Source organism: Centroberyx affinis, unplaced genomic scaffold (genome assembly GCF_046629955.1).
Source record: "Centroberyx affinis isolate AG114_WGS23_722 - 3 ecotype Tasmania unplaced genomic scaffold, CSIRO-AGI_Caff_v1 ptg000466l_1, whole genome shotgun sequence".
Classification (NCBI taxonomy): Eukaryota; Metazoa; Chordata; class Actinopteri; order Beryciformes; family Berycidae; genus Centroberyx; species Centroberyx affinis.
This window is the reverse complement of record NW_027279125.1, coordinates 266,424-285,224: the sequence shown is the minus strand read 5'-3', so window position 1 is coordinate 285,224 and position 18,801 is coordinate 266,424. Positions and strand designations below refer to the sequence as shown.

At 43.1% G+C, this 18,801-nt stretch overlaps 1 protein-coding gene across 1 annotated transcript in view; it reads left to right on the top strand.

Annotated features, from left to right (window-relative positions):
* The window catches only part of LOC139642345 (FRAS1-related extracellular matrix protein 2-like), a 59,515-nt gene extending 40,865 nt beyond the window's left edge, over positions 1–18,650 (top strand). The window contains exons 7-24 of the mRNA XM_071517148.1: positions 5,194–5,343; positions 6,282–6,491; positions 6,597–6,794; positions 6,912–7,076; positions 7,205–7,387; positions 7,522–7,652; positions 7,778–7,933; positions 8,202–8,505; positions 8,706–8,837; positions 9,149–9,480; positions 11,829–12,021; positions 12,226–12,330; positions 13,021–13,148; positions 13,249–13,383; positions 14,166–14,292; positions 14,891–15,078; positions 15,174–15,320; positions 16,197–18,650. Coding sequence (XP_071373249.1) covers positions 5,194–5,343; positions 6,282–6,491; positions 6,597–6,794; positions 6,912–7,076; positions 7,205–7,387; positions 7,522–7,652; positions 7,778–7,933; positions 8,202–8,505; positions 8,706–8,837; positions 9,149–9,480; positions 11,829–12,021; positions 12,226–12,330; positions 13,021–13,148; positions 13,249–13,383; positions 14,166–14,292; positions 14,891–15,078; positions 15,174–15,320; positions 16,197–16,703 — 3,491 coding nt within the window. The 3' untranslated portion in view covers positions 16,704–18,650. The remainder of the gene's footprint in view (positions 1–5,193; positions 5,344–6,281; positions 6,492–6,596; positions 6,795–6,911; positions 7,077–7,204; positions 7,388–7,521; positions 7,653–7,777; positions 7,934–8,201; positions 8,506–8,705; positions 8,838–9,148; positions 9,481–11,828; positions 12,022–12,225; positions 12,331–13,020; positions 13,149–13,248; positions 13,384–14,165; positions 14,293–14,890; positions 15,079–15,173; positions 15,321–16,196) is intronic.
* Positions 18,651–18,801: the final 151 nt, after the last annotated feature.

Sequence of the window (18,801 nt, the reverse complement as noted above, 5' to 3'; positions counted from 1 at the left end):
GAGTGACAATTGAAATCTTCTTATGCATATCGGTTGTCAGAGAGCGCCAAAGCTCACACGGGTGACTCTATACAGCATGAATGTTGGGGCCAGAATACAGCCCTCTTTTGTGCAAAACCTGCTTTGTATACGTTTTATTGTTATTCTCAAATCCTGATTCCGTCTGGTGTCAAGACTTTGAGTGTGAAGTGGAGAGGAACAATGCCCGAAGCTACTGTCTGACAACTCCGCTGATCCTTATTATAATGACGCGAGTGCCTGAAATCAGATAGACCGTCTGAACACACACAAGCACACACACACACACACACAGGCGCCTCTCAGGTATAATTTGGATTAGGTGCTGGAGGTGTTTAGGATGCCGCCATCCACTGAATAAATGGAACGTGAAGAGCGGAGAGAAATAAGGCGGTGTCAAGCCATCAGATCTCACTGAAGGAGGTGATAATGAAATGGTCTGAGTGCTGATGGAGGAGTAAATAGTAAATAGCTCAGAGGCGAGCAGAAGCAGCGCTGCCTTGAAGAGTAAAAAGGCGGCACTAGAATCATTGCCACTTTCAGTTTAGCTATCCCTCCTATAGGTGTTAAGTCTAAGTATGTAATCCTAGTGCCTTTCCTTTCACATGACTGAGTTAGTACACCAGTATATATGGTAGGGAGGTAAACGAGGGCATTACATCCTTCTTTGTCATCCCTCTTGTAGGAGTAGCTGTCCAGTGGGCGTCTGGTTTTGTGTGTGTGTGTGTGTGTGTACATGGGGAGGAGGGAGTCGGTGCCTGGCCGAGCACCTGTCCCTGCCAGTGAGAGGTCGATGCTGGGGCTCCCCAGGCAGGCTTTCAACGGGGTTGTGGGCTCAGATCGTTCTTAGCTACTACATAGTACTGGTATCAGCAAAAAAAAATGTGTATCAGAACAGTGTCTTCTTTCCAAGCCAGCAAACCAGTAGCACGATCTGATGAAATTAGAGGCCACTGGGCACCAATGTACGAACTCCCAGCAAACACACAACTCCCACCACCTACATACAAGCGCATGTGAGAAAACACACAAGTGCAGAGGGAGGTGCAGCCTGTGTAGCCTGCCACACAGAACCAAGACCTTAATCTGTGATGCCATCATGTTGGCTGGAGGCTGACTTTGTAATGTTGAAGAGCGTTTATATGTCCAGTTCTGTGCCATGGAAGAGTCTGCATGTTTTCATTCCAACCAAACACTACACCGTCTGATTTCACTAATTAGCACACCTTTAACCAGAGGGGTGAACTAATTACCAATTAGAATCAGCTTTGGTTGGAATGGAAACCTGCAGACTCTTCCATGGGATGGACACTACTGGCTTAGCACTGATGATAACTGATCTCAGACAGAGAATATACCCAAAACTCAAGAAGTTCTCACACTCGACTTTCCCATTTTTATCAGTTCTTTCTCAATGGAGATGTAGATTGGTGCAGTGAAACAGATTTGGTGTCAGGACATATTCTTCTCTCTTTATTTGGTGCAAGGAATAGCAGATGTTCATAAATACAAATAATCTTTCCTAGTGTGTATAAAACCATGTTTGAGTACTGAAATTCACTGGTATTTATTTTGACATTAGATATGGTTTTTAGTCTAAGTTTATTTGCGCAGTGATGAAACATAGGAGCAAAGTGATAAAACACAGTGCTAAAATAAAATGATAAAAAACACAGAAATAAGACATGCAGATTGCAAAGTTGTGAAGGTATACAGTGAAAAAAACAACAACAGGCTTATAGAAACATCTCACCTCAAAACAAACAAAGGAAATGAACAAACAAGTAAACAGCCAAAACAAACAACAACAACAAAAAATCCAAATGACAAGCAAGGACACAATTGGATCGGATAACAGAATTTAAATAACAGGACACAAAATCGTAGAAAACAGTAAACAGCAACAAGAGGATGCATAAAGTGTCAAGGGCAATAAAAAAATAAAAGTTAGTGCGGTAATTAGAGGGAAAGTTTATGTGTGCATGCATGCAAAAGGTTACTAGTTTATATTTTGCAGAGAGAGATGTAAGCACACAGCATAATAGCCTGACTCTCTGTGTCCCTGTGCTCTTTTCAGTTCTCATTGCCACACACACACACACGCGCAAACGCGTACACACACACACACACACACACACAAGCACAAAAAAACACCCAATTCTACAGTGCGGTTGATAAATTTAATTTAGCCTAGCCTATTGCCAATGCTGACAATTCCCCAACTTTTGCCCTGGGACATGAATTAAGATAACTCTTCTATATGCAGAAATAAAGGTGCAGCAGCTGGCAACCTAGCATGAAGAAGTTGTAACACTTTTTACACCGTTCCCCAGCATGCACTGTTGCATGCACAGACAGCTATCCGCAGAATACCTGCTATTTTCCCAGGGGCGGACAGTCTGCACAAAACTGTCCACATCCTTCACATTTTGCCTTTTGCTTGTGATGACTATGGAAAAACTTGTCCTTTCATGCAGAGGTAATTGCTGTTTGATATTGACTCTCCATCCGGGGAAATGTTTTGGTGGTTGGGGCTGTAAAACATGAGAATGCTTGTACAGCAGGATTAGAGTCGTGTATTTATGGCTTGTGTCAGTTGCCTGTAAATTTCGCTCGGGTTTTGAAGGTATGATTATGAGCTGCTTTAAAGCGGGGCGGGTCCAGTGCGTCTACAGTATCCTGGATGGCCATGAATCGAGCGCCCATAAACCCTGTCATTATGCTCCACCTGGATCCCCATTCATTCTGATATGAACAGATGTCCAAAATATTTAAGCAAAAAGGATGTTGACTCGAATCCACAGTCTTGAGTCACTCACTTCACAATCCGACTTTGATGTGAAAATTCAAATGGTTCTCACAGTTGGCGACCGGTATCCTCACACAGATTATTCTCTATTGAATATGCCACTGCCACAGTATGCCTTTGCAGCCGAGGAGAGATTTGTCTACCACACAGTGGGCAGAGGAGCATTTACCAGGGCTCGATTGAACCTCACCATTAGAAAAGCCACTTAGCGCTGTGGGAATGCCTTGCAAAGTTCAAGTGTGATCAAGCAGTCAGTGGGAGTGTAACAGTCCCCTTAGGGATGCCTGTGTCTCTCCCTGTGCCTCCTTCTCTATTTTATATTCACACATATGCAACAGTAAAGACAATGTTTCCTTTGTTTGGTGTCATGTTATCAGGGCATATTTTACTATAAATTGCCCGACACAACTGCTGTCCTGTTCATGCATACGGTGCTCTTAATTTCCATTTTTACATTGTATTTTTAATGCTTAAGGATGAAACCTAGTTGTTTTTTACATATATACAAATTTTACATAATTAGTAGGTCTGAATCTGGATAATCCTCCACTTCTCCTTTCCAGGTAACCCTAGATAGGCTGGGTGAGCATAGGCTTCGTCTTGGCTGGGCTGGAGGAGCCCAGGAGCCAGTGGTTTACCTTTCAGTTAATGGGCCGTAGCTCTTTGAAGCCCACTGTTTGTCTGCTGCACAAACCTTATCTGATTACTGGACCAGTACAACAGGGCCCGAGTTCCTGGCTGCCAACCTCAGGCTAGTAGATCTGATTACTCCTCCAACATGGGGATCCAGTGCAGGCAGCCAAAACCAGCTTTGTTTGGTTTGTCTGTGGGGACAAATGCTGGCAGCTGCAAGCCTCTTGATGCAGCACTCTTTGTCTTGGGTTTGTTCTCAGCACAGATTAAAGCGTATAAGTTTTTGTCCTTTGCTTGCACTTAGGGGGTAATATTATTTCAACCACAGAGATGGCTGCTCTGAGAACCACAAATCCCAAAGCTTTGCCTAAAAAGACTGTTTTACCTTTCAGAGCTTGTCTCATCTTGCTAATATGGAGATGCTCTTGCCAGTGCAGGTTGCATCAAAATACGCTATATCATTTGAGACTCCTTGGAAGAATACTATCATAGTTCAAAGGTATAAACACTTTTTTCTGATCAGTAATTGTGTCTGGCAGCACTGTTGACTGTCAATTCTACACAATTAATCTTTTTTCATGTGCTTGTATTTCAGTGTGATCTTATATTGTTTGCACAGAGAACATAATTTCCCTGCAGCTCAAGTTAGAAGAGTATAGTTGAATGCGTTTACTGCTTCGTTACACATCCTCACCATTCTTTTTTGCCTTATACCCTTGGATGAGGAAGAGAGCTAAGTACCGTTTTGTAGGTGCAGTGTTCCATTGTCATGGAAACCACATCTCTGCCCATGGCCATCGCCATTCACTTAATTTATTCATTATTTGGTCACAGTTTCTCTCAAAAGCACAAGGTTTTTGCTGCTCGGTAGTGGCTTGTCCCTATTAGTCATAACAGTGATGTATTTGATCAGTTAGGAGAATGTGTGCAATTCATAGCCAAAAATTGCTTCTTTGGATTGGTTTCAGCTTTTGGCCACTCAGTATATTTCCGTAGTGCTCTAATGGACCATGGCTGAATCCCTGCAGTTTAACTCCATAAACAGCCTGTTTTTTTGAGGCGGTTGTTACAGTATTATAGTAGCTGACTGCATTTCCCAAATGGAACATAAACTGAGGGTCGAACCCTCCAACAGCCATTTCATAAGCAGTGTGACGTTCTGTACATTGTTGAGAGGAAAGGGGTGTTGAAGGGGTTAAATAGAATAACAGTGGGTGAGTTTGGCTGCAGTGGAATCTCAGCTCATAGAAGCACTAATTGCAGTCAGGCAGGCCTGGGCTGGCACATCGAGCTCTACATCCCCCAGACCTCCTGTCAGGCCTCCTGTCTGCCTCTCAGACCCATCACTATCAAAGCCAGCTACACCAGGCTCCTCCAGAACAAGACCAGGAAATTCAGCTCTGCCTTCAGGTCCTTTTTAGTCTTTGAATACATGTTGCTGATGTAAAAATCCCCCAAATGCATAATTCCAGGAAGTTTGAAAGTATTGTTTAAGTGCCAGAATTATAGTGTTGACTCCCTGCTGGTGTTTCAATGGAAACACTCCCTCATTTTCTCCTGTAATCACTGGTAATCTCACTGAATATGCTAGCTATTACAGATTCAACTCAGCAATTACATCAGGCATTCTAGCATCCTGTTGTGAAACAGACAGCTACAAGATGATTATGCATTACGTCCTCCTGTGCGCTTTTGCTCATCTCCTCCATTTCTTCCTCTGTTGTTCTCCCCAGCTCCCGTCTTCTACTTTGGCAACACAGACTACCGCGTGGATGAGAGCGATGGCTTCGTGGAGGTGCAGGTGTGGCGGACGGGCACTGATCTTTCCAAAGGAGGAACCGTCACAGTGCGCTCCAGAAAGACAGATCCTGTCTCTGCTGAGGGTAGGTGTCTCTGCTTGACGTCCCTTCTCTCTTCTCTGACAGCTTAACCAGTTAGTGCTTAGAGAAATGTAAACCATGGAAAACAATAGACTTAAGTCGTCACCCTGTCACCCCTTGTTTTGTGAGCTCAAGAGCCCAAGGAGATGTTAACGCTGGATTTGTCGGGTGGGTACATGACCTGGGGAATGTAAACATTGCTTTAGGTGAGGGGGGAGTTGGGGCTGATGTTGGGGTTTCTTTGCTGGGCCCTTGCCTTGTTGGTATTGGAGATGCAATGTTATGAGCTTTGGGGATAACGGTGGTTTGAGTGAGGGCAGAGCTTTAGGAATGCATTATACTGATTGTTCCACACGCTGGTAAGAGCTTTGGACTATAAATCTGGATCCTATCTCCTCAAGCCTTCCCCACAGCCTCTATTATCTTCTTCCCCCAGGCAGTCCTCCCTCATTTGTACAGATTCTTAACGTCTTTAGTTCTGCCTGTATTATAACGTTAAATAACTAGCGTCTAATCATATGCAGCATGGTGGAAACGCAAGCCCACACTAACACACATAACTGGGTCATAAGTACATGGGAAAAGCCTGCGGGCAAAGGGTTAGAGCTCTCAATACCCAGACTCTTCAAAGCATGGCAAATGAATAACCTGTTTGCGCTTGGGGAGATATCCAGTTTCCCTCAGCGCCCCTTTAATCACGCAGCAAATTCCAACTGTTCATGGCTATCTACTATGAGTTAGAAAGTGTCATTTCGTCACCACGCAGGGTATATGCTTTCATCTCCTGCACTGCCTGACATTCTCAAATGAATTATGAAGTAACATGAGACCTGCTGTCGAAATAAGATCGAGCACTGTAGTCCGTTTGTGTTATATCCACTATATCCCATAAGCGCTCGGTTCTTTGAAACACGGTTGACCTGTATTGTATTGGGGAGCAGCTGGTGTGGATTATGTGGGGATCAGCCGGAACCTCGACTTTGCGCCGGGGGTCACCATGCAGACATTTCGTGTGATCATCCTGGACGACCTGGGCCAGCCGGTGCTGGAAGGACCAGAGAAGTTTGAGCTGGTGCTTCGTATGCCCATGAACGGCATCCTGGGGGAACCGAGCAAGGCTACCATCCTCATCAACGACTCGGTCTCCGACTGTGAGTGAAAATCAACAAACAGCATGAGTAAAAGCATTCAAACTACTGGTTACATTCATTGCTTTGTGCTGATGTTGATTTATTGGTTTAATTATGTTGTTCTAGTGCCAAAGGTCCAATTCCGCGATGCTGTGTACATCGGGAATGAGAACTCGGGGCAGATCTCAGCTATCGTATACCGTAGTGGCGATATCAGCTACAAGTCCACAGTGCGCTGCTACAGCAGGCAGGGAACAGCCCAGGTCATGATGGACTTCAACGAGAGGCCCAACACGGATGCTTCCATTATCACCTTCTTACCAGGTGGAGTAGTGAAACCATGTGCATGTTTTTTTGTTTTTTCAGATCATTTGTTATGATGGATTAAAAGGATTTTTTTGCCCTTGCTTAATCCTTCCTTTTCCCCTCCTTTTTGCTCAGGGGAGATTGAAAAGCCGTGTGTTCTGGTGCTGGTTGATGACACAGAACATGAGGAAGAGGAGGAGCTTCGTCTTGTGTTGGGAAGCCCCAAGAGTGAATCTCCATTTGGAGCATCTATTGGGACTCAGAATGAGACACTCATTAAGATAAAAGATGATGCAGACAGTAAGAATGCTCTGTTTTCCTGTTACATCTCGCTAGTCATATTGGTTCCGTTCCATACATACATATTACATACTGTAATATCAAACTGCTTTGGTAGCATGACTTAAATGTATGCCATCTTTTCTCAGAGGCCATTATCAGGTTTGGAGAGACCAAATTCAGTGTGAATGAGCCTAAGGAAAATGGCCAAGTGTCTGTGGTGAAGATCTCAGTGCTGCGTGTTGGAGACACCTCCAAGGTTTCTGTTGTCCGGGTTCACACCAAGGATGGATCAGCCACCTCTGGGGAAGACTACCATCCAATATCTGAGGGTCAGTAATGCTACTGGACAGTACATTAACCTCACTCTCATCAACTGCTTCGGTGGCTCACAGCAATAATCTATAATGTGCTTGAGAAATGTTTGTGAACTCTCTTCTCTCTTTGTGAACTTTCTTCTCTGCAGAAATTGTGTTCAAAGAAGGTGACACAGAGCACTATGTGGAGGTGGAGATCTTATTCGACGGTGTCAGAGAAATGAGGGAGGCGTTCACTGTGCACCTGAAGCCTGATGAGAACATGGTGGCAGAAACAAAGGTGAATATTAAGCCAAATTAGCATATAATTTACCTGTCAAGCCTTCAACTGCCATCCCATTACGAGGCAGCAGCAATTCGCTCTCAATTAACATCACCTCATTGCCCTTGCTTGTCAATCAACAGATGAGCAAAGCCATAATCTATATCGAGGAGAGCAACAGCATGGCGGATGTCACCTTCCCCTCAGTGCCCCAAGTGGTTTCTCTGCTGCATTACGACGACACTGACAAGACCAGAGACTCGCTCCCTGTGGCTGGATACCCTGTCATCTGTGTCACTGTATGTCCCAGCTGCCAGAGCCATACAGACTAATGTTATACTTTTCACTCATTTCCCCTGCTAATGACTCATTCAGTGAAGCTTTTTTCTTTTATCAGCAATTTCGACACAGGTAAATGATGTTAATGAGATAGTGCTCGGTAATTGTGCACACTTGGCTCAATTATCAAACTACCGTGAGAGCTCATCAGCAGTGTGCGGAAACGACTTTGGCTGCCAGAGTGTTTTGTTGTTTCACTCACAAGCGCAATTTCTGTTCCCTTTCCAGGCCTGCAATCCCAAGTACTCAGACTACGACAAAACAGGCTCCATCTGTGTAAGTGAGAACATCAACAACACGCTGACCCGCTATCGCTGGCTAGTGAGCGCCCCCACCGGCCCCGATGGCGTCACCAGCCCTATGAGGGAGGTGGACTTTGATACCTTCTTCACCTCCTCCAAGCTCATCACTCTGGACTCAGTCTACTTCCAGGCTGGCTCCAGGGTCCAATGTGCTGCCAGGGCAGTGAACTCTAACGGGGATGAGGGTCTGGAGCTCAGTAGCCCCATAGTGTCCATCAGCGTGGAGGAGGGTAAGTGCTTCTCTCTCTCTCTAGCTTCAAACACTACGCTAATGGAAATGACTGAACACGATAAGCAGTTTTTGGCCGAGTTTTACTCTCCCACTACATTCTGTCCTTGCTCTGATGCAAAAACGAAAGATAAAAGAATGTTCTGTGGTATATTTAAGGACAACAAAAACGTTTGATGTGTGTTTATGGCATGATTGCAGGAATGTGCCAGCCTCGAGCTTTAGGCACAGTGGGGGCTGAGCCCTTCTCTGCCAAGCTGCGTTACACTGGAGCAGAAGACCCGGACCACCCCAACCTCATCAAGCTTACTGTCACCATGCCTCACATTGATGGTAAGGACAGCAGATTGCTATGAGAGAAGTGTTTCAACTGTTTTGACTGTCTGTCGCCTGCATGCCATTCATCAGTGAAAATACTGTCATATCAATTGGGGCAGGATGTCAGTTTCAATCCCCTGACCAGCTGAGGAAAATCTTGGTGGGAAAAGTGAATGAGTGTGGTGTTTTCACATGTCACTCATCAACCAAATTCTTTTAATATGAAGCTACTTCAGTCTATTTTTCCTTAATCGCTAATCTGTCATTCCTAGGCTTTCACTGTCCAAGTTCCCCTGTCTGACTGCCATGTGTATATCCTCTCTCAGGTATGTTGCCTGTAGTTTCCACCCGGCCCCTGTCTAACTTTGAGCTCACACTGAGTCCTGATGGTACCCGTGTTGGCAACCATCGTTGCTCCAACCTGTTAGACTACACCGAGGTGAAGACCCGCCACGGCTTCCTCACTGACGCCACCAAAAATCCAGAAGTGATCGGAGAGACGTCACCTTACCAATACAGCACCTCCCTCAGGGGATCCAGCACACTGCGATTCTACAGAAACCTCAACTTGGAGGCGTGCCTGTGGGAGTTCACTAACTACTATGACATGTCTGAGCTGCTCAGTGATTGTGGAGGCACTATTGGGACTGATGGACAGGTAAGTAGCCCCACCTCTGAGCTTCAGCTCACCTCTGACCCCGTTTGTCATCTCTGGAGATGAGGCGCCAGGAGTCGGTGCGTTAAAACCTTAGAATTTGACCCCCTGCTGATAGGAATGTAGAATTGGCAGTTACTGGTCAGTTCTCTCCTATAACAAGTAATGACCCTTTTCATTCCAAAATCCTCCACGATTTTCAGTCATAATTAATCATTTACAGGCATATTAAATCCCTGCTTGCCTAGGTGGTTTTCCTTTAAAGATCCCAAAGTAAATACTAGCCTGCAGAGAGGTAATTCATTCCTGTCTGGAGACCCATGTTAACCTCCATAGTAATGACTAACCCCAACACCTTGCTTGCCTTCAACTCCTGGCAGGACTAGTTATTTATCTTGTCAAAATGGCAAGTCAATAACCAGCAGCCTCATAAAAACTGCTCTTCGTCTGTTCCACACCAGCTGTTGTATGTGGAACTGGTAGGAGGAGGTCTTAAAGCCCTCTCTGTCCTCCTGGCACACATACCTCACAGACTCCAGCATTTGCATTCACCTTGGAAACCTACTGTTAGTTGACTTGCGGTTAATTAAGGTAGAGCGTTGATAAAAAAAAAAAAAAGGGCCTGAAGAGTACAGGGGGCACATCATGGAAAAAGCCCCCACCCTGCTCCCCACTGAAGACCATTAATTAAACAAAGTCCTACAGCTCTCATGAATATGGTTTGTGCTATGTTTTAGCTCTAAAGGTATATGTGGGTGTATTCTGGGTTGCTAATGTAATTGAAGTTTCTCGTTGTGCATGGCTTTAGGTTTATTTAATAACAAAGGCATCACCCTGGTGATAGCAGCCCTTTCTCAACAACTGGGACTTTGTTGCCTTTAGCCACATGATCTGGATGTGGAAGTAACAAACATGCCTCGACAAGAAAGCAGGTTGCTGGCAGAATAAACTTTAATTTACCTCAGCCATTAGTAATACCTAGAGGTCAGAGCTCGATAATGCATGTACTTTGCAATAAATAATGAGAGAGACAGACTGCACCTCTTTCTTCATTGATTAGTGGCCGCATTGATCAGACACAATCCAATGATGAAAAAGGCAAGTTATGATAGAGACGAATGGTTTTGACCCTCTGTCTACTTCGACACCCTCTAAATCCTGAAAAATAGACACCCTGCAATAATAAACACTCTTTGGTCTTACTATTTTCTTTCCATCAAGGGAGAGAGTAGTATTCATTCAGCTCTTGTACTGTTCTGTATGTAGATTTTGTTGCTATGGTTACTGTTGAACGGAGCCATAGAGGGTATGTAGATGCATAGACTGTGGCATGATAGGTTCAGTTTCAGTATCAAGTGAGGCAAGATGAAGGGGGAAAACAGCCTGTGTCCGTGGGCACCCTGTGACCCGGGTGCTCTCCTAAGTGGGCAAACAGGGTGAGCAGAGCCGGCGAGGTGCAGGCCCGGGGCCAGTGTCCTGTCACAGCGCGGGGCTTAGTGCCCGGCTTAACGGGACCACAGGCATCCATTAAGGCCCAGCAGGCGGTGTCAGAAGGCCACTCTGCAAATCATTTGCCTGAGCTCTCAGCGCCAAAGGCCTAGGCACGTCTCCACATGAACACAGAGCCAGTGCAGGCAGGTTCCTCGCGCAGGTCACAGGAAAGTGCAGATACCTCAGAGAGCTCCCTCACCAGACTGTCATCGCTTGGGTCTCTGTCTCGCTCTAGGTTTTTGGGAGGTGAAGTTTAGAGCAATTCCAACAGCCTTGACAAATGTAGGTCATGCTAGCGTATTTTTGATTAAATATAAAAAAATGTTGCTTCTATTGTTGACTAAAAACAAGTAATACCTCATGATTTGGACACAAGGGTGTGTAATTTCACTGTGAATTTCAATGAATTTTGTTGGAAAGATAATATACTTCTGGAATGTAGCCAAGTTAAATTTCAGTACTGGTGCTTAAACAGTAGTGGTTAAAGTCCATTAAGCATAGAAAATACAATAATCCTTCCAGCTATACACCATCAAGTGGATTTAAGTGCCTACTTAAAGTTACACTTGCATATAATCCCCAGTAAAGTTTATGTTAAATGCGATCTGTGTTGCCTAATCAATCCAATGAATCTGTGGAATAGATTAAGTGCTGTTCAGACCTGAAACCAGCTGACCTGATATCAGCTGAGTTTTGTCTTTATTTTCCACGGGTACTGTGTGTGTGCACTTTAATCAGGAATTCAGAATGTTTACATAATACTATCTGTGCCAAGTCTAAGGCCAGCTACTCTTAAGTACAAATTTGGTTCGCTCTCTGATAAACAACTGTGCTAACATCAGTGTTGGTTTTCACTACAGGTGTTGAATCTGGTCCAGTCCTATGTGACCCTCCGAGTCCCGCTACATGTGTCCTATGTGTTCCACTCTCCTGTGGGAGCAGGGGGATGGCAGCACTTTGACTTGCAGTCAGAGCTGAGGCTCACATTCGTGTACGACACTGCCATCTTATGGAGGGACGGCATCGGTAGCCCACCAGAGGCAGAGCTACAAGGCAAGGCTTCAGCAGTAGTTTGCATTGTAGAAATTATGTACATATGAAAGCGATCACTGAATGAATGTATCATGCTGATTGACTGAGGCATTGTACATTTATTAAGAAATTAATCAAGACTGTGAAGTTTCAAGTTTGAGTTTTTTCTTGACTTGAGCAAAAAGAATAAGGTGAATTCAAGCTCTGTCTGACTGTTTTTCCCAGGAGCCCTTTACCCTACCAGCATGCGTATAAATGGCCATGGACGTCTAGTGGTCAACTTCCGCACTGAGGCTCGATTCAGAGGCCTGTTTGTCTTTTCACATGCAGGTATGTCACGGTATAGGAGTGTATAAGAGTGTTCATCTAATAGTTTGATTTGATTCAATGTATAGCCTAATACTCGTTTGATATTGTCACAACATCTTGTCTAAAAGTTGAAATTAAAACAAGTTGCCTACGATAGAATATGCCTAGTCTAGGAGAGTGGGTGGTCGATTCACTTTTTAGCGTTTTTATTATTTATTGAGACAGTGGGAAAGTAGAGAGGAAAACAGAGACGGGGAGACGTAGGAGAGAAAGCTTTGGTGGCATTGCAGTGGCAGCGTACTTAACTACTTGACTCCCTCTAGGCACAACTGTTCCTGCTCTAATAGAAGACATTAAATAGTCATCAAAGCCTGGTTACTATGGCAGTTACTTCTGATATTGATTTATAAATATTGTTACACGGTCGTAGGCATATCAGTCTATGCTTTAACTTTTTTGCATTTTTGAGCACATTGGGACCTTTTTCATATCACAGTATGTTGTAACAGCATTATTTCCTCCCTAGTTTTCCATGTAATGAACAAAAATGTTGAATGATTTTGTAATACATTTTTCAAGCACATTAATTATTGATTACCATCATTAGTATTTGTGTCAATTTGTCAGTTGTGTCAGGTTTTAAATTAACTTGCAACTGAACATGCTGATTTTATTGGTCCTTATAATTTAATGACTGTATTTTCCCATCAGCCTCACCCCTCTCCTCCATGATCATGTGTCCGGACCACCCTGGTTTGACCTTTAACCTTAGTCTTGTGAGGAGCGAGCCCACCTACAACCAGCCCATCCAGCAGTGGACCTTTGTCTCTGACTTTGCTGTGAGGAAACAACACATTCTCTTTAGATCTGCTTATATGTTTCTTCTATTTTGCATGCCTAACTCTTACTGGGTATCATTTTACTCTTTCCCTCCCCCAGGTGCGTGACTACTCTGGGACGTACACGGTGAAGCTCGTCCCCTGTACATCCCCTCCCAGCCTGGAGTACACCATCCCCCCCGTCTGCAATCCCCGAGAGCCTGTTACCTTCGACCTCGACATCCGTTTCCAGCAGGTAACATTACTTTTTTTCTAAAATAACATAAACTGATGAAACTTGAATGATCCCTGTGGGGAGATTAGGCTGTTGCAGCAATAAAACTAATAGGATTTAGCAGGAAAACAAACAAATAGAATATAAAATAAACAATAAAAAAGAGTAAAAGCTAATAAAAAACAATAAAGCGATAAAGTAGAATATAAACAACCGTTCTATAAATGCCTGCTGGTGTCAATTAAAACACATTATGTATTTAGGACTGTATTGGTGAGAAAAAAGGATTACTAACATGCGGATTGTTACATACAGATGTTACGACTGAATACTATTGAACTACTTAAACATGGATTTACAAATTAGGAATATGTACAAGATATATATAAATGCAACGATGTATAAACACAATGTAATAAAATAAAAACACTAATGATGAAAAATATCAGTATGTATACAGTATGAAATAGTGGAACCATAATGAAAATATCATTAAATTATGCAGAATATAACAATGAGAGATATATGAAAACTGAAGAAGTGAGTATGTGAATTTACAGCAATGAACATGGTGTGCCAATGTGCATCGTATTCACATTAACAAGTCTACAGAAGGTCATATACAGCATATATGCATAATGCATGGTGGTGTGTAGACTGGCATCAAAAAGACTATATGATTAACCTTGCTTGCTTTGATGGTTTTATCCTCGCTATCTCTAAATGATGTTTGCATGTGTACGTGTGTGTGTGTGTATGTGTGTGTGTTTGTGTCTGTCGGTCTGTCTGCTCTGTGCTTCTAGGTGAGCGACCCAGTGGCTGCGGAGTTCAGTCTGAACACACAGATGATCATGCTTTCTAAACGGACTCTCTGGCTCTCAGACGGCTCCATGGGCTTCGGACAGGAGAGTGACACGGCCTTCTCACAGGGTAAGGCAGACAAAACAGGCATTGAGTTGCAGGGTTCCCACAGGCCTTGAAAATCCTTGAAAGTTTGTGGATTTGAGAAAAATATAATAAGGCCTTAAAACTTTTCGAGTACTTGATTTTTCATTAAAATATAGTGCCCAAATCCATCAATAGGTCTCAGCTCTCTGGATTTCTCTTCATCCTAGGATCAACATTCACATCCTGAGGAAAACCCTGTGATGGAGATTTCCGCTGATATAGCAGCAGTTTTAAAATTATTTCACCATGATTTCTTGAAAAATTAAGCCTCTATGATGTCCCATTTTGACCAATACCATGTCTTACCACAAAACCCACTAATTTTGAACTTGAATTTTACCAAACAAGACCTTGAAAGCCATTGAATGTAGATCATGTACTTGAACCAAGAAAGTGCTTTTAACTGGTTTAAATGTTGTCCTACATGTTGTAGATAAAGTAAAATACATTTTGGGCAAACTGCACCAGTGCACATAATCCAGACTTTTTGAAGTGCTTTGAACTGAACCACGTTTATGTATGTGTGGTGTGTTATGTGTGTACTACAGTGACTAAAACACACACACATTTCTCCATTCAGGGGATATAATCTATGGTCGGGTGATGGTGGATCCAGTGCAGAACTTGGGCGACTCCTTTATTTGTAACATTGAGAAAATATTCCTGTGTACCGGAGCCGATGGATACGTCCCTAAATACAACCCCAGCAACTTTGAGTTTGGCTGTCTGGCTGACGCTCCGTCCCTGCTCTATAGATTCAAGATCATTGTAAGTATAAATATGTCTCTCATCATGTTGTGTCTGCTTGATATTGCATCCATTCAAATCTCAATATTCCTCCACATTTCAACCTCATTCCACAGGATAAGGCCCAGCCGGAGACCCAGGCCCGCTCATTTGGTAATGTAGCTTTCAACGCCTTCCTGGCAGTGGATGACCCTGGGGCTTTGGCTCTGGTGAGACAACCTGGGTCAGATGGTTTCAGGATGGACTCCTCAGCCCTCTTCCAGGTCAGTAAGCCCAGTACAGGACACACACTCAGTACACACCTTAAAGGAAAAATCCACCCTCGGATACTCTTACACTGTTATATATCCTCAATCTATGATGTTCAATGTGGTATTTTGTGATTAAGTGTTGTGATTTACTTTTTTAGTGTACCCACTTTCCCTCAGCCTGCCTTGTCTACTTCTTCTTTAGTTAGTGATTTCCTACATTTCCCAGAATGCCTTTCAACAATCCCTAGAGAACGGGTTTGCATTCAGCTGTGTAGAGGGTAAATGGAGAGAGCAATAGCGACAGCAGAGCAAGAGATTTCCAGTCAAGAAAAAGCAAGAGTCGTGACCCTTACTCAAAACGCAACATGTCTTGTGGCTGCATTGCATTCTGGTCTATTGACGCTACTGTCAGTGGAGAAATTAGTATCTCTGCTTCTTCTACGATGGATTTCTCTTCTCTTCTAGACTCTCAACTATTGTTGTGAGTCTAGAAAGACTGACACCAGAACCTGACGTTTTCCGTTGATATTCCAGATTAAAAAAAAGAAATTCTACTACAGTATCAAACACCATTGTAACTGCGCTTGAAATATCTTGATGTGATGTCACATTGTCTATGTTTGGCCAGTTTTCCACGGGAAAACTAAAAATAAACCACCAACAAAAGAGGCACAGAAATGAAAGTTACATCTCCAATAGCAGATTTTTTTTTGTTTTTCTGCTGTGTCAAAGTGTTTCAGGGTGGAGTTTCCTTTAATAATGTATCTTGCAATGATGTAAGACTCAGCAAGAGCAGCAGGTGCTCTGCATGGTGCTCTACCATAAAAATGACCCACAGATATAATTTGTAAAAACACTAATGGCTAACGCTGCTGCTCCTCTCTCCAGGTGTCTGCAGGAAGAGAATGGTACATCCACACCATCTACACCGTCCGGTCCCGGGACAACGCCAACCGCGGCATAGGGAAGAGGAGCGTGGAGTACCACCTGTTGAGCCAGCACACCGCTCTGGCTCCAGGAGGTCAGTCTCGCGCCAGGAGGTCAGCCAACGAGGTTCCGGACCTCGCGGAGGAGATCGGCGTGAACAACAACCGCGGCACCAACATCCTGCACATAGCGCTGGACCGCAGCAGCCAGCGGAGGACCAGCCCGGACAGGGAGATCTTCACCAGGGGGATCGTGCCCCGCGAGCTCAACCAGAGAGACGCCGGTGACGACGGACTGGTGTTGATCATCGGCGTCTTCGTCGGACTGCTCCTCACCGTCCTCATCGTCATCGTGGTGGTGCTGCTGGTCCGGTCCAAGCGGGAGAAGAAGGAGGCACCCAGAGTCTCCAGCAGCACGGAGCCCATGATGACGCAAGGCCTCGGCAACAGTGACAGCTCAGAGGTCTAACACACACACACACACACTGACTGATCAAGATTTTAGTTACTGTTTTTGTTTTGCAAGTGCCTCATGTTTAGTAAAAATTGAAGAGGGGAGTGTGAAACAACACAAACTACAAGAGCTTTGGTTCTATTCAAAATCTACTTGAAATACAGCATCACTTCCACCGCTGGGGAGACGTCCGGAGTCCGGACGCAGGACAGAGATACTGACTGTGTGAGTATCTGTTATAAAGGCACTTGTCAAGTTGTCAGCACTCATTTATCGCTTTGCATTTCAATGCCAGTTGATCCAAAAAAAATGTGTATTACGTTCCCAAAGGTGCTACAGAAGATGCCTCTTAACTTGTACGGTATTCGGTGTTTTACGGAGTAGGTCAAGAGACGCTGTGTGAAAAGGATATTTTGCATAGTGTGTAGTAGTTGTTGACACCAGAACGTTATTGTTATGTTTATTTTGCTGCGTCAAGACACTGTCTGTAGTTTGCTTACACTGAGAAAACCCCCGCTTGTCTGTTCTTGAGTATAAAGAGATTCAGTACGTGCCTAAGAAATCACTGGATGTTAAGGTTTTAGGATGTATGTTATGACATTTTCACAAATTAACAATGTTTTTTAACATTGTTGAATTGTGCTCATGGTTACATTTTTTTTTTGCATGCAGTTATTTTTGTATTTTATGATTGTGTGAAATTGTATAAAAATGTCTAAATGCTGATTTGAATGGAATCGTGACAAACGTGTGTCTAATCTACTGTATTTCCAACAGTTTTACTATGTATTTTTACAGTATATCCCAGAAGAAACAGTATTTATCAGCAGTAGCTAATTGTTATTGTTCAGTAGTCCCCCCCCCAAACATTTGGTTGTTGAAACATGTTATGATTTTAAGACCCTATAATTGACGCATAGCACTGAATCAAATAAGAGAAGTGAAATTTATAGACCCTGTAGTATTGAGGTGACTTTCAAGACAGCTGGTCTGCAATGTACAGTGTAGTTTAGTAGCGGTTCCATTTCCACTATTTACAGCAGTGATTATTTTTGCTATTTACACAACTGGTACGCTCAGTTTGTAAGTGTTGACTACTGTAGCTTAGTAGAGATAGACGGGACTCCCAATCCCTCTCACAACAGGGCTAAGTGTTGACTGTGCTGTATCATTTTTTTAAACCTTGTAATACCATTTAATAGGTTTATCAAATTTCAGTTAAAGGGAATTACATTTTTTTTACCCACAATCATCGCCTCAGAGATACTCTCCGTGATTCATTAGTTTTAGAATTATTTATTTATTTTTGATGCATCCTTGCTTAGTGCCGGCAAAAAAATGCGTAATTTCATTTTCTCTCCCTTTTCAATTGTAATTATTTTTTTCTGAAATAGTTTGACTGTTCATTTCGATACTGTATATGTGCCACATTTGCACTGAAACAATGTGCCCATAAGAAGAAACATCATACAAGCTATTTGAGTAACAGTGTTTTTTCAGATCCAGGCGCTGGATTGCCATAAAGTCTGGAGACCTGGACTATCTCTATATGGATTACCTCATACTATATCTTAAGATAGACACTAACTTCACACTCACTACTTTATAAATGTCAGGTTTATTTGCAATTTTGTTTTGAGGAAAAAAGTACTTTCTATGCAACCTATGATATCATACCTTCATGTAATGTTTACCCCATGTATGTTTTTTTAGTGCACAGTTTGCTTAATCTAGATTTTGACACTGTATCAATGTACTGTGGTTCTTTTATTCCACCCTAATGATTTGAGTGCATTTAAAGCCTTTTTTTATGCACTTGTATGTATGTATATACATATGTATTACTTATAAATATACCATTTGGATGTTTTGGGAATGGTTATTGTTCAAAAATGCATATGTGCTGTAAGTATTTGTAACATAGACCAGAAGCACAAGGTGGTCTGCAAATAAATAATTTTTTCCAGAAAATATTTTGAGATTCATGGTTATTTTGTTTCTCTCCCAGTGAACCATATTTGCATTTTATCACTTTAGGAGTAGTATTGTCAAATAAAGGAAAGGTTCAACATGTTTGCTGTGTTTTGCCTGTTGGTCACCAAGTGATTTTTCT